Source organism: Lissotriton vulgaris, chromosome 5, assembly GCF_964263255.1.
Source record: "Lissotriton vulgaris chromosome 5, aLisVul1.2, whole genome shotgun sequence".
In the NCBI taxonomy this organism is placed as follows: Eukaryota; Metazoa; Chordata; class Amphibia; order Caudata; family Salamandridae; genus Lissotriton; species Lissotriton vulgaris.
Window position 1 is genome coordinate 90,065,264 of NC_141693.1, and position 16,366 is coordinate 90,081,629.

The following is a 16,366-nucleotide window of genomic DNA, read 5'->3' on the forward strand; positions in this document are numbered from 1 at the left end:
TCCAGGCTGCTGCTGTTGCACTCCGAGGGCCCAATGACCTGGCCCTCCTTCCGGCAGTCTCAGTGAACACAAAGACCCGCCCTCAGCACTGTGGAGACTTACTTCGAATTTGGTGCACCTCAACACACACTCCGTGGTCCGAGACTCGCTTCTTCTCCCGGTGACAGGATGACCAGGCGCTCTTCACCAACACCCTAGCTTGCACCACGACATGCACCCTGCGCATCCGAGACTCACTTCTTCGCTCGGTGCACACCACGACCAGGCGCTCTTCACCAACGCCTTGGCCGGATCACTACATGCACTCTGCACATCCGAGTCTCACCTCTTCACCCGGTGCATACAACGGCCAGGCGCTCCTCACCAACTCCTTGGCTTGCACCATGACACTCACTCTGCACTTCCCTAACTCAGCTTACTACAGCGTGCCCATGATCACAAGGCACTACTTCTGAGGGTCTCAGGCTGCAAAAGCATGCACACACCGTGTTGCTTGGGACTTCTCCGAAAACTTTTATGTTCCTGTGTTTCCAAACAGGGAGCCAGTTCACCTCGGGCCCTTGGGGTTTAAGACACAGCACAAAGCACAGTCTTCATCAAGCAGGGGGTCCCAGCGCCTCCAAGCACAGTCCCAACAGCCTCTTCCTTTGTTAGAACAGCAAACTGCAGACCAGTCCCAGATCACAAAGCAAGAGTTGGTCTTTTCACAGCAGTCTTTTCAGCTGCTCCTTCCTTAGCAGAGATTCCTCTTGACCACAAAATGGGCCCAAGCCTTTTCAGTCTTAATCCATTTCTGTTTCATTCCAATGTTGAAGGGTGTCAGCTCTCTTAGTTATACCCCTTAATGTCTTTGAAGTTTGTTGTGCTCAGGAGTCACTGACCTCTCCCTAAATCAGTTCTGGGTGTCTCCCTCCCAGTATCACCTTTCTCCCTTTGATACTGGGGGTCTGGATCCCTAATCACTCAGCAGGAGATGGGTCAATTGGTGTATAGCACCAGCCCAGGCCCTTTCACCTCCCAGGCTTCTCCTCCCCATATGCTCCAGATGCAGGGCAGCCTGGTGCCATCTCAACCCTTCCCTGGGTCAAGAGCTCTCCCTGCTCCTCTCACCTTTAAGATCCAGACAGTCAATCTACATTCAACAGAGACACAGAGAAATGCTTAAAGCACAAAACTCAGCCACTTTCTAAAAGAGTGATTCCTGTACATACAGTGACAAAACCACTTTCAAAGAAAGATGTTTTATGACACTGTGAGTTCATACATACTAAACTTCACCTCTCCATTTTAAACTTATAGGAAACTAGGCTAACAACCACAACACCCAGCCTACCCCATTCTGTCCTATGGGCAGGATGACCTTTCAGCAGAGAAAAATGAAATGGAGTGTTTTTCACTGTCGGGACATAACACACACCTTAGTATATGTTCTCCCTTTTACTTACTCTGCACCCTGCCCAGGGGTTACCCGGGACCTACCAGAGCGGCGCCCAATGTGTATGCAAAAGGAAAAGTAAGGCCTGAAAAGTGGTTGCACTTGTCAGGACATCATGCTAACTTAGCAAGCTGAATGCAGGCCCTACACTGCAGGCCTGGGTTCCCTTCTCCGCGCGTCTTTGCATTACTAGCCCTGGTACAGACAGTGCACATCACTAGGGACTTTACTAGAAAGGCAAACATACCAATCATGGCCAACCAATTACCATTACACTTTACAAAGGGAACACTTGTACTTTGACACTGATCAGCAGTGGCAATGTACCCAAAGCTTCTAAATTGGCAACTCTATGTCGGCAAAACGGTCTGGGGGAAAGCGAAAGGTTTAGGGAACTTTAGCCAAAAAAGCCAAGTCCTACAAGGCCATAGGAAGTGAGGGAGAAAAATTAAAGGAGCCAGTGTAGCAGAACAACTAACCCACACCAATGTCTCCCTATCATGTGCCTTGGCTATAAAAGTGAACCCTGTCCTGGACATCTCCCTAACTGACTTCCGAAGCAACCACAGCACTGAGACCACACTCCTCACAGCCACCAATGACATCCACTTCCTCCATCACCGAGGCGAAACACAGCCCTCATCCTGCTGAATCCCTCAGCCGTCTTCCATACTGTCTCCCACTGCACCCTTGAGACTCCATGACGCCAGCATCTGCAACAAGGCCCTGGACTGGATTCCTCTCCTTCCTCACCGGCCAAACACAGCGAGTAAAAACAAAACAAAACGCTGTATCCTCATCATGCTTCACAGGCTCCACCTGCTTCAAAAGCCATTCTGATGTATCCCCACTGAACCCAGAAAGGCAGTCACCCACACATTCATCACCAGCGTACTTGACTACGACAACACACCCTACACCGGCGCCACCCAGAAACTCCTCAGGAAACTACAGAACATTCAAAACACGGACGCCAGACAGGTCCTCAACATCCCCTGCCGCAGACACATCACTGAACATCTTCGAGAAAAAGCTGGCTCCCAATCAACAAAAGAGTCTCCTTCAAGCTCCTCACACGGGAAACATCACTTACAATGCAACTTTTACCACGCAGTGCCTTTACGACGCAACTTTTACAACGCAAACCATTACAACGCATTGCACTGGGGGGTGCTCTAGGATAGGGAATAGGTTTAATTTACTGTCCAACACCTTCCCTACTATCCACGGGGACTGGAGTTGGAATAGTAAATTAAACTATTCACTATCCAGCGCCCCAAAGCACTATGCGTTGTAATGGTATGCGTTGTAAAACCTGCGTTGTAAAAGCATGCGATGTAAAAGCATGCGTTGTAATGTCGTACATCCTCCTCACACATGCCTTCAAAGCCCTCAACGACGAAGGATCAGCATTTCTGAACCTCCGCCTCTCATTCCACGTACCCGCCAGACACCTTTGCTCCACCCAACCGGCCGTGGCCACCGTCCCATGGATGCACAAGACCAGAGCCTGAGGAAGGTCTTTCTCGTACCTCGCCGCCCAGACCTGGAACACCCTGCCTCTCCACCTCAGGCAATCCCTGTCGCTGACCCAATTCAGGAAGGATCTCAAGCCCTGGCTCTTCGACTGAACGCCTGTGCCCAGACGAATCAGCAGCCTCCCGCCGCTCCTTCTCAGCGCCTTAAGACCCTTATGAGTGAATAGCTGGGCTTTATAAACCCTTGATTGATTGATTGATTGATTGATTGATTGATTGATGGTAGTCTTTCTTCTCTTTTTGGTCTTGGATCACATTGTGGACGTTATAATTGTTTATTTCATAGTTCATTTGTTACATAGCAATGTCAGGTATGAATAGACTGTCTCAGTGCATTATGGCAACAGGGTAAACATTTCTTTGCATTTTCCTTCACTGCAGACCCTATAGTGGTTGTCATTCTACTTGGAGCTTATCAGAGGGGTGTAACAGTGGAGATTTGTCTGCGGTTTTTATGCATAACAAGTTTTTGGATTAGAGTATGGGAGATTCTACCTCTCTCCTTTATTTGTGTTAGATCAAGTTAGCAATGGAAGAACAATTCTGACAAGTAAAATAATATTTGCATAACACCCTTGAACTCTATAAATTACAGTCTTTTTTTAGAATGCATTTAGATGTTTTTTTCAGAAAAAGGCATTCAAATTGGTAATAAATTAAATAGAGGTTACTTATGGGAGTCATTTTTTGTTTGGTGACCTCTTTCCACTTTACTCCTGTAGGACGGGAAATATGATGCGGCCCTGGTTGGTTTGGTGCGGCTACTTTCTGTGGCCATTGCAGCTTTTTCCATGGACAAGGCAGGCAGGAAGATTCTCCTCTTCGTCTCAGGTTTGTGTGCCATGATTAAATGACCATCTAAATGACAAAACCTTCCACTGCACTTAGAGGCGGATGAAAAGAGTGTGAGCATTTAAGCGTGGGATGAGGGTTGCCTAATAAGTGCCTAGTTACTACATAGCTAAGCTAGCACCTTATAGATACACATTCCTACATGCATACAGGTGCAACTATGGAGCTATATAAGAGATGTGGCTATGTAACTAAGATTAAGGGGATGACATTAAGACTCCAGCTTTGGTCCTGTTCCATAGGAATCAGGTTATCTGGAACTTCTAGATCACACCAGGACTTGTTTGCTTTTCTCAGTGGACCAAACTTAGTGCATTGTATATATGCAGATGTGGATCCATAACTCAGTGCTATAAGAGTCCAGCTGCACCTTAATGTTGAGGCCAAAGAAGACAAAAATGACTTAGGGTTGCTTGTTTTCACGGTCAGAAGGGACCTAGTATGGCATTCTTTAATGCACTGCTCCTATTGAAGCAGAAACAGTGCTCACCGTATGGTTGGTTACTGTCTGTAGTAGCACAGTAAGCATAGACATGATGGACTGGAATGCAGCCCCTGGTAACTACCAGCAGCTTAGATGCTTTCCAGCATCCCACCCATCACTTTTTTAACTTTCTCAGCAATATGGGAAGACAGATATTCCTGTCCGTTGACCAGATCAGTAATATCTGCCAAATTGCTGAGGACACCTAAACAGGCAATGTGTGCCTGACATTGCATATAATGGCTATAGAGGTAATAGCAAATGCACAAGAAATGTTCCTTAAATGATGTCACATTTTGCAATATCTTCTCCATTCTCTATCTTGCAGGTAGTCTTATGTTGGCTTCAACATTCTCCATGGGCATGTATGTGCACTTCACATCACTACCTCAAGGCAACAGCACCAACCACACTGGAGACAATCTGACCAGCTCAACCGTGGAACCCACCAACTACATCACACTGATTCCCCTGTTCTGCATCATGATCTACATCATGGGTATGTAGGGTGCTGCATCTCACAGCCTGACTGCATGCATTACAGATATAAACTGAGTGACTGACTAAGAGTTTGCCAGCGTTCAATGTACAGACTGTCCAGTTTTGTGCCCTGCACTACCCTATTTTTACTGAGCCTGGTTTTGTTGGCATTAGACCTCTGTGCACTTTACTCTTGCCAACCAGTGGTAAACTATTTGTGCTGTCTCTTCTAAACCTGGCCAAAGTGATACAATCCTAATTGGCACCTTTATTTACTACTGGGTCCTACTAAATGGTACTACATGTACACAGGACCTGTAAATTAAATGCTAAAGTGGAACGCAGCACTGCTTGTGCCACCCACTAAAGAAGCACTGTAAACATGTCTCTTGCCTGCCACTGCCTTTTTGACCTGCAAAATATACCTATAGCCAGACGACCTAAACCTTCCTTTCTATGCTTACAAATCACCCTAAGGTAGGCTCTAAAGGCTCATAGGGCTGGGTGAATGGCACTTAAAAAGTAGGAAATAGTACATGTGTACTTAAGGCTAGCTCTCGCATAGATTAACACTGGGTTACCTTATGAAATGTAATATGTGATAACTTCAGTTTGGGACCAACTAGAGAAATACTCTTTCCACTCATTGACATTTTGATTTAAAATCCTCTTTCGTGGTAAATTCGAATTTTAGATTTCTATTTTGAAAATCCCTCTTTTAGAAAGTTGGCATTTCTGTACCTAAACCAAATGTGCCTTTCTGAGGTCACATGACTGCTAATAGCTCTCCTGTAGTGTGATGTGTATTCCTTTCAGACAGGGAACAAAAGGGCCTTTGGTGTGAGGAAGGGTGTTTCTTTCCTGAGCAGGATGGTCTTTGGGGTTGCACCCCACCCTACCTGAGCTTCAAAGGGTAGCCTGAGGTCTGTACCCAGCCCCGTCCTGACTTCAGAAGATGCCTGCCATGTCACTGGCAAATGCATCCCAATCTGAGCCTCTCTACACTCTGGTTTCTTAGACAGGCTGGAGCCAAACCAAGGAAAAGGGAAGAAATGACCAGAACCAGTTTAGGGTTAAACAAATGGAGTGTCCTCCACACCAGCAGGCACTTAGTATGAAAGTGGCAGCCTCAGATCTTCTCATGAGAACCCTCCTGGACTTACGGAGACTCAGAAGACGGATAGCGCTGCTGTTGCGGCCTGAAGGAAGGCTGGTTCTGCTTGCCTTAAACCAAGGACCTCAAGCGTCACTACAAGGGTCTGTTGGCTGACCTCCTGTTTGAGCTACAGGGACACAACAAGCCTTCCCTGCAACTGTCCGGCTGACCAGTACCAACTGGAGCTGCCTGAATCATGATGACTGCCCCTTTTGAAGTGAGTTCTAACCCTCAAGAAGTGTGCGCAAGGTCCGGGATCCTTACTGGTGTTAAGTGTACTCCTCCAACCGTAAAACTGTATGAACTGGACTCTAGGTTAAAAAAATAGAGGCTCTCAGCTGTTCGGGCCAAAAGGAACAGTGCCCTGGTTCCTTGTGAGCATAAGCAGAAGTCACAGAGGTCAACGTGGGAACTGAATCAGTCTGTCAACAAGACCTTCTCAGATTCAAATCCCAGACTTTTCCGTCCAGAAATATTTGTGTTGACAATAACCGTCATGTGTTTCCTGTAAGCGTAAAGTTGACTGATGTAGACCGCAGCACCAACACAAAGATCCGAGAAAGGCCTGGGACTTCAGCAACCCTTTCCGGATCAAGCCTGCAGCCCAACTGCAGCTCCTTGCATGAAACTGGACTAAGTACGAAAGTAAACTTTCCTCCTGGACAAATCGGGTCACTGAATCCTACCTGCACTCCATTGCGTTCGATCTTAGCTTTGGACTTTGACCCGGTCCAGCGTGACCAGATTACCGTGATTAATGCTTTGTGCCTTTTGGTTCTATTTCTGTTAAAAATTTAAAAAATGTATATCGTCCGCTCTACCTAATGGCATCTTGTCATTTTGGTGTCACTGCACCTAATACAATTTCCTCGATTTTTTTGTGTTGTGTTTTCACTTTATTACTGTTACAGTGTTGCATACATATTATACACATTGCCTCTGGGGTAAGACTGACCGCTTTTGTGTCATTCTACCAGAGATTTAAGAACATGTTTATCTAGTAACTTTTGTGGTTCACTCTGAAAATGATTCTGGGCCCGATTCACAGAATGAATTTAAGACTCAATCCTAAACTTACTACTGTTTTGGTATTCACAGATTGCACTTACTACTTTTGGTATTCACAGAATGAACTTACTACTTTTGGTATTCACAGAATGAACTTACTCATTTCGGTAGTCACAGAAGTTAGGACTCCTAACTTTAGGACTCCTAAATGCCTTCTGTGAATACCGAAAGTCCTAAAATTACGATTTTTCTCAATTTAGTATTAGTAAAGTTAGGATTACTAACTTTAGGACGCCTAAATGCCTACTGTGAATGCCAAAAGTCTTAAAATTACAATTTTTCTCAATTTAGTAGTAGTAAAGTTAGGACTCCTAACTTTACTACTACTAAATTGAGAAAAATCCTAATTTTAGGACTTTCGGTATTCACAGAAGGCATTAATGAGTCCTAAAGTTAGTAGTCCTAACTTTACTACTACTAAATTGAGAAAAATCCTAATTTTAAGACTTTCGGTATTCACAGAAGGCATTTAGGAGTCCTAAAGTTAGGAGTCCAAACTTCTGTGCCTACCGAAATGAGTAAGTTCATTCTGTGAATACCAAAAGTAGTAAGTGCATTCTGTATATGCCAAAAGTAGTAAGTTCATTCTGTGAATAACAAAAGTAGTAAGTGCAATATGTGAATACCAAACCAGTCGTAAGTTTAGGATTGAGTCTTAAGTTCATTCTGTGAATCGGGTCCATAGTTTATTACTTGAGTGGGGCTCTCACCTCTCTCAACTAATTTCCCAACTTCCAACAGTAAAGTGTTCTAGAGTTCTGTGCACAGATCGAGAGACTGCCTGTCATAAAGTACTCTGGTACCCATCAATTATTAAAGAATGCTTCAGTGTATAGACTCAAGGGGTCATTTAGAGTTTTAAGATTGCAGACAAACCATCAATATTGGTGGAACTCCCAAAGAACAAAGCCAGGATACTGTTATTTTATGTTATGTTAGATTATTTATAAAGAGCACTTTCACCCTTGAGGGTATCTGGCACTGAGTAGGTGCGTGTGCCCAGCCCTACCTATGGTAGGTTGGTTAATTGAAAAGCCAGGTCTTCAGCTTCTTGCAGGATTTAAGAAGAGTAGAAGAGGTTCTGATGTGGAGAGGGAGGTTGTTCCGTGCTATAGGAGTGATGTAAAAGAACACTCATCCCCCTTATTCATAGGTTAGTGTCCTCCCTATTTAGAGGTTAGTGGTAAGACAGTACTGTGTAGTTGTCCAGTATCATCCAACCTCATCCTTGGTGGGGAAATCACTACAGACAGACAGAAAGACTTAAAAAAAGTCAATAGTCTCCCCATCATATTTACAGTGGTTTTACAGTCAGCGGATACACACCAGAAATGTTGCCACAAATGAGAAAAAAGAAAAAGCTTATTTAAAGGAGGCTTCTTGGCAGAAGCAACGCAGCCTTGTTATTAGCTGTTATTGCAGTGCATCTAAGTACGTTTATGAGCTCCTGGCTGCATTCACAAACAACAGAATGGCAATACTCAAAAAACAGAATAAAGTGCACACAGTCAGCACCTAATATACAAAACAAAGAGTTGCATTCCTGTAACTTAACATAGGATTTTTAAATGTGTGACTCCAACATTTAAGACTTAGGTAGAGATCACATAGATGCATGGGTTCATTGCGGTGTGCCAAATATCCTAATTTATTTCGTGAAATTCCATAAATGGGAGAGTTTACAATCTTAGAGTGAAAGGTGCTTTGCAGATATCTTGTGTGACTTACTTCTTGCAAGCACACACTTCATAATAAAAAGTTGTGCTAGATACCATCACAAGACTAACATGTTTCGGTAAGACAAGTTTGCTGGGTGCAAAACATTTAGCAACATTGTCTAATGGAGTTTTGTGTAAAGCTAAATTCACTAGCATTCTTGAAACTTCTTTTAGGCTTAGGATTTACGTTTGTAGAAAATATTGAATATACACATGCAAGGCGCAAAAGAAATATGCAGCTAAGAGAGATGCTTTGTTGTATTCCTCCAGGGGTTATATGATTGATCTTCAAAAACAGTGAGCATACCTCAGTGTTGGGAACAATACTGTGATTTAGCACAGGAATCACATGTGAGTGTCAAATAAAATGGGCTGCTGTAAGCTTTGATAGTATCAACTAGCATGTATTGAAAGAGCAAGACACAAGGCAAGTACATTTATCAAGAATAACTTGCATGGGTCTTAAAATAGTGAATCTGTCACATCACCATTGTGTATGGGAACTTGAATGTAAATGAACACAACCCAAATAGCAACAACGCTTGGTGCAGCATAACACAGGCTATCTAAGGACATCCTACAGTGTGTCATTTCAAAGCAGAGCGAAGAGGAAATCTCTTTCCAATTGTAGACATGAGGTGCTTTGGCACAAGTGCAATGCATATGGAACTGGTTCACTATACCCTGGCAATTAAAAAGTCTGTTTAACAGCGTGGGGGTAATGTTGTAGGTGTAAACCAATAGAAGCCTTTCACATGACTCAAATAAAGCAATCTTCAAATCATTATCATTGTAAGAAAAACCAAAAAAACATGCATGTCATGAACACATTGTTGAGCCACAATTCCAACTCAATCTAAACCAAAGTAAAATGTAAGACACCTGTGCATGCAGCACCAACAAGGACATACAACAACCACAACCAGCCAATAACGAACAATGGCTGGGGTAGCACTGAAAGGTAGATCGAGTGTGGCCTTGACCTTATTGGTCCTACACGCAGGTGTCTTGTGGACCCATTGTCTGTTAGATGACCTACATTTGGCCTACACTTAGGATTGTTTTGGCCTTTTCATTTAATGGTAATACAGCAGAGCTTTAATGTTGTACGTATGTAAGCTTTAGATGTCATTTCAAATTTCCAAAGATATATTCTCCCATGCATTGTACTACATATAGTTTCATAATCACTTTAAAACGCAAGATTCTTTAGACATGTGAGTGTAGGGAATTGGAGAGATGGACGCCTCAATCAAATAATAAACACAATCCCTGTCAGTTTCAATCACATAAGTTAGCTGTTCCCAATCAGTGCGCAGTGACACCCTGGTGGTGCACCTCCAAAACGTGCCTAGGGCGCCGTGACACAATGCGTTAATATCTTTTGTGGACTTCTTTCCATTTTGTAATCTTCCTTTCTAAAATGTGTTTTGCTAAAACATGAAGATGATACTCCCTCTTCGTACCACTAGATGGCAGTGCAACATTGAAAATAGCACATGAATTGCTCCTGTATGCCAGATATTGCCGCAGTTAACACAAACTATGATGAGCAATGAGGAAATATAAACACACGCACAAAGGGAACCCAGAACAATTAACTGAACCATTAACAGAGTTAATTGAAGTTAGGAGCGTATGTAATTTGATGACGAAAGATGTTGTTATTGTTAATCGGATCCTTTTCATGAATGACACATGAGAATCTTTAGCTAAATGAAAGCTATGTGTGCATTTGGGAACTCCGTTGCTTTGAGCAGTAGTTTAGAACACAGCTTTCCAAACTTTTCATGTTGGTGACACACTTTTTGGAGATGCATCATTTTGGGACACAGTAAGGCAGTGTAGCGAGCGATCGTAGCGAGCGAGCCTGAACCACCTAAGGGGGATTCAGGAGGGTTCTCACTCACTCTGTCTGTCTCCCTCTCTCTCCCTCTGTCTCCCTCTCTCTCTGTCTCCCTCCCTCTCCCTCCCTCCATCACACTCTCTCTCCCTCTGTCTCCCTCTCTGTCTCTCTGCCTCTCTGTCTTCCTCTGTCCCTGTCTCTGCCTCTATCTGCCCATGTATGTTCCTGTCTGTCACTGTCTCCCTCCATCTGTCTCCCTCTCCCTCTGCCTGTATGTCTCTGCCTCTATCTGTCTGTCCCTGTCTGTCTCTGTCTCTATCTCTGTCTGTCCCTGTCTCTCTCCCTCTCTATGTCTCTCTCCCTTCCTCTCTCTCTCTGTCTCCCGCCCTCTCTCTGTCTCCCTCCCTCTCTCTCTCTCTCTGTCCCCCTCTGTCTCACTCACTCTGTCTGTCTCCCTCTCTCTCTCTCTCTCTCTGGCTCCCTCTCTCTGTCTCCCTCTCTCTGTGTCCCTCCCTCTCTCTCCCTTCCTCTGTCTGTCTCCCTCTCTCTCCCTTCCTCTGTCTGTCTCCGTCTGTCTCCCTCCCTCTGTCCCCCTCCGTCTGTCTCCCTCCCTCTGTCTCCCTCCGTCTATCTCCATCCGTCTGACTCCCTCCATCTGTCTCCTTCCATCTGTCTTCCTTCATCTGTCTCCCTCTATCTGTCTCCCTCTATCTGTCTCCTTCCCTCTGTCGCCCTCCTCCCTCTGTCGCCCTCCTCCCTCTGTCTGTCTCCCTCTGTCTGTCCAGCTCTGTCTCCGTTCCTCTGTCCCCATCTCTCTGTCTCTGTCCCTCTGTCTCCGTACCTCTGTCTCCCTCTCTCGCTCTCTCTCTCTCTGTCTCCCTCTGTCTGTCTCCCTCTCTCTTTCTATCCCTCTGTCTCCCTCTGTCTGTCTCCCTCTCTCTCTGTCTCCCTCTCTCTCTGTCTCCCTCCCTCTGTCTGTCTCCCTCTGTCTCCCTCCCTCTCTCCCCCTCTCCCTCTGTGTCTCCCTCTCTCTCTGTCTCCCTCTCTCTTTCTCCCTCTCTCTGTCTCCATCCCTCTGTCTTCCTACCTCTATCTCCCTCCTTCCGTCTCCCTTTGTCTGTCTCCCTCTGTCACCTTACCCCAGCTTCCTAGATACACACACAGTCGCACCCTAGTACTTCGCAGTAGTCCGAGCTGCTGAGGCGGTGTTTGCTGACACTCTTTCAAAGGAATGCCTCTTAATTAGCAGCAGCTATGTGCTAAGTGTCCATTAATACAGGTGTCATCCCCTGACACCCCCACCATTTGCAGGCAACACAGTACTGTGTCGGGACACACAGTTTGGAAAGCACTGGGATTGCATACATCCTGGTCTGTGGTTAAAAGTGATACTAGCGTGACAATATCCTCAACAGGAGTTCACTTGAGGCTTGGCCTCCCAGTGCTTCCTGGCAACCTTACAAAATTGCAGTAACTAGAAATGATTTGCCCTTTGCTTTGTCAGAGTTCCTAACATTTCTGCACTTGAGGGACACGCACGTTTCAAAAATATTCTTGCATACAGTAACCTACACTTTTTAAAGAAAGCTTGACCTGCAAGCTGCAACATGCAGTCTAGGTCATATATAGTAGAACTTTGATGTGAAACAGGCAGTGGCATAACTATCCACTTTGCTGCCCAGGCTTGGCAGGCCCTTTTTTACTCACCTGTGGTGGCCGTGAGAGCGCTGGGGGTGGAGGGGTCCTGGCGATATTCCTGTGATTGCGGCCTCGAGGAAAATGGAAGGGGGGGGTGCTGGGGGCGAGCCGCCGCCCCAAAACTCGTGCCGCCCCCTCCGCCCCTCTCTTGCTACGCCACTGGAAACAGACGATTAAGCCTTGGCGTGAAACAAGGCCCAGGGTCGCAACGGCCTGCCGGTAGAATACTATGCCACATTTTCCGCGCACTGGCACCCAGGCTCGAAGAAGTGTAGAGAGCAGTGTTAGACAAAGGAGAACACACCGACTCACTCCGCAAATCTATTATGGTGTAGTTCCCAAGCCAGATCGCCATCCTACACTACTGGCATCCTACGGGCCAATTACACTATTATCGGCAGATTGCAAGATCCTCGGAAAGATCGCGGCAAACCGTTATACCAAAAACATTGGCACATCCGGAGCAATGTGCGTTCGTGCCAGCCAGAGGCACATCCCACATCATCAGATGGCTTTTTCCACGTCCAGGACTGGACAAAGGGGCTGATATCCCCACGCGGCCTTCCCAGTCCTAGACTTAGAGAAGACATTCAACACCCGGACCTGGCCCTACCTACTATTGTACACAAAACTGTCAACCCGAATACGCCTCAGCCGCCTCATCTCAGAGCCGTTTCCGGTGGCACTAGCCACATTTCAGGGATGCCCTCACACCCCACTCCTCTTTGCATTAGCAATGGAACCACTGGCAACCCACGTCAGGGAGGGGGGTGAAGATTGGGGCATCCCCATGGCAGGCACTACCCACAGCATGTCTTTGTATGCTGATGACCTGCTGCTATACGCATGCGACATCACAATGAACCTTGCTCCCATTTGTGAGATGCTCACAGACTTCACGGCAGCGGCCGGACTGAAAGTCAACTGGGCAAAATCCACCATATATCCCCTAAGCCCCAGCCTCCCCCAACAAGAGATCAACATTGGAGACACCAGGTTGACCTGTAGTGACCAAGCCCCACGGTACCTGGAAATTAGACTCTACCACTCTCCCTGTGATCTCTACGAGGGATACCTCCGTAGGGCATTAGCACGGATGCAGGCTCAAATTAGTTTCCAGAAGACCCTGCCTCTAGCCCCAATTGGAAGAATAGCCCTGGCAAAGATGCTCCTGGTACCAGGCCTTCTGTACCACTTTGCTAATCTATCAATCATCCCCTTCACTCCATCTTCCATGAACTGAATTCCCTGCTTATCTCGCTTATATGGAGCATAGGCCGCCGCAGAGTGGCCCTGAGCAAGATGCAGTTGCCAATACCTCAGGGAGGACTAGGAGTTCTAATATTTGAGGCATACTTCCTGGCATCACAGCTGTAGTGGATGTCATGCTGGATAGCTGGATGGGGATTAGGGAAGATCTGCTCGGAGACAGGACACCTAACGACCCCGGCGCCACAATGGCTACTCCTGTACATCACCTGACAAAACCCAGCGCACCCACTGCAGGTTAAAGTAGCCAGTCCATGAACGCGGAAAGTCCACTGCCTATCCCATGGGTCGCAGTTGTATACTCCAATGCTGCCGCTCCTCGGGGCTAGCGGGCCTACCCCGGGGGAAACAGTCACTATACAGCTGCAAATATGAATGGACCATTCGATCCTCGAGATAGGGTTCCTGTTCGAGGATGGTGAGCTCCTCACCTTTGACGGCCTGGCAGAAGACAATGGTCTCCCTCAAGGACAATTCCTCCTACATAGACAAATAGTCACAGACTGTAGACAACTATGGGATCTATCTGAAGGGGAACCACAGATGCATACAGTCCTACATACAATATTAAACAAGGGACCGGGACGACACCTCATCACCTGGCTATATAAAGCCATTGGAGAACTTATGGTCACATCGCTTACCTAGCTGTGGCAGACGTGGGAGGATAGCTTTGAGCGTCCATTACATGACTCGGAGTGGGAATGTGCCCTAGAATACCCAAAGAAAGTATCCCAAAACGCGTGATTTAAAAATATCCAATTTTACATTCTATACAGGGCATACCTCACACCAGAGCGGCTTTAGCGATTTTAACCAGACACACAATTTCTCTGTCAATGCTGTGAGACCTCCAGCACCACATTCTGGCATATGTTCGGGAGCTGCCCAACCACACAATCTCACTGGGACACAACCCATACAACAATACGGGAGCTCACAGGACTACCCGACATAGCCACATGGGAAACTTGTGCGCTCTGTGTTTTCCGGCACCAGAAACACTAATAAATTTCAGACACGGTTCACATCACGAGCCACCCTACTGGCAAAACAGGGCATCACAATGCACTGACAAGCTCCTGTGGGACCTCCGTTAGCAGCCTGGACGGGAGCAGTCAATAAGTGGGGCTCGGCAGAGGAAAACACACTGAGACACAGGGAGGTATGTGGGTACGCCGATGCTGTGTCTCCATGGAATGGGCCACTCTTCTCCAGCGATTCCGGCAGCAAATAACCGAAACTCGATCACCCACAACACAGCTCTTTGACACATAACTCAACACAGCGAATGCCCCCGAATACAACCACACCCTAGCATACACCATAACTCAATTCAGACGACACAACCGTATAGTATAGACGCATACCCATCCACCCTCCCCCACCCTCAAACACCATATCCCCAGTTAGACCAGAAGTTAGGAGTCTAACAGTTCACTCAAGATTTCAGTTACAGGGTTTACAATTCACAAGGATCTACTTCAACAAGGTGACAATGAATCACATCCCCACATGCAAAAGACCTGGTTAAGTTCCTATCACCCACTCCCACCTCCAAGTCACTACACCAGAAAAACAACGGGAGTGAAATTCAGTTTAAACTGTAAGCATGACCACTGCAATGGAATTCTAAAGTGAAAAACCAAATTGTTAAAATATATAAATACATATATATATATATATATAGGGGCTTCCCACTAGTCCCACTTTTGCTTCCGTATGGAGATCCCTCAGTAACATAATTCCCAACTACCTGGATCGTACTTAGAATTAAATTGCCAAGGAGAGAGGCACTCCAGTGGAGATTCATGGAGGGTGTTTCAGTGGTACCTGCCTCTCTAGATGTACTTCAGGTGAAGCGAAAACACAGTGCAAATGCTGTTAAGTCTCTACTTTTCGCTTGTAAGCTGTCTTGCTTGGTTTCTGACGTAAGTCCTAATCAGCCGCTGCCTGCTGCAGACCTGGTCAAAAAGACATGCCCAAAGGTGAGTTTAAAACTATCATAGCTATCAGTAGTAGCCGATAGTGCCATTTTGGGATCGTTGTCTTGCTTCTTTATATTGTTATATGTTGCTTGTATGATGTGTTTTGCCATTACCAACCTATACAAAGAATGGGACTTATGGATTGTACAGATGCCTCTGTACTTCCACTTGTCATTCTCCAGCAATCTCCCCCGCCATTCTTAAAACCTAGAAGTTGGTAGCAGTGTATGCTTTTTGACTGCTCTCCAAAAAACTTTGTAATCAATCGTATTTCTCCCCGACCTCTACAGTCTGTCCTTTAGGTTTTACTTTGACGGTAGCAGTCTTGTGCTTTTCCTGTGTATGGTAGCAATCTCAATGTTTATGTAAACTGCATGACCACAGCCTTAGTTCTTTCACTATAACCGTAGCTCCTTGTCACTTTCTGTCTAGTCTAAAGATCGGGTGTGTTTATAGATCCAGTCTGTCATGTTTTGCAATGCCAGCCCAACAGTTGCAGAGTTCTCAAATTGTAAGATACACTAAAAGTGAGAACTAAATAGCATACTTGACATCAACACAAGAAGTGATATGAAAGAAATGCTAAATATATGTAGAACACCAAAACCGTATTAATGTGGACAAACGACTAATAAGATTAGTGGAGCAGCATTCTTTTATATCAAATGTGGCTCCTTAACAACTAAAATGATCTGTAGGAGCGCACCCAATGCTAGTGGCAAATTTTTTAAAACAAAAAATAGTTTAAAACAATTCCATATGCAAACCACAGTGTTGAAGAGTAATGTTTCTGACTTGACCAATGAAAGTATTTTATTCAACTGTTATACTCTT

At 45.7% G+C, this 16,366-nt stretch overlaps 1 protein-coding gene across 1 annotated transcript in view; it reads left to right on the top strand.

Moving 5' to 3' along the window:
- Positions 1 to 16,366, top strand: part of SLC2A6 (solute carrier family 2 member 6) — a 133,421-nt gene that overhangs the window by 91,318 nt on the left and 25,737 nt on the right. The window contains exons 7-8 of the mRNA XM_086920953.1: positions 3,696 to 3,804; positions 4,638 to 4,808. Coding sequence (XP_086777079.1) covers positions 3,696 to 3,804; positions 4,638 to 4,808 — 280 coding nt within the window. The remainder of the gene's footprint in view (positions 1 to 3,695; positions 3,805 to 4,637; positions 4,809 to 16,366) is intronic.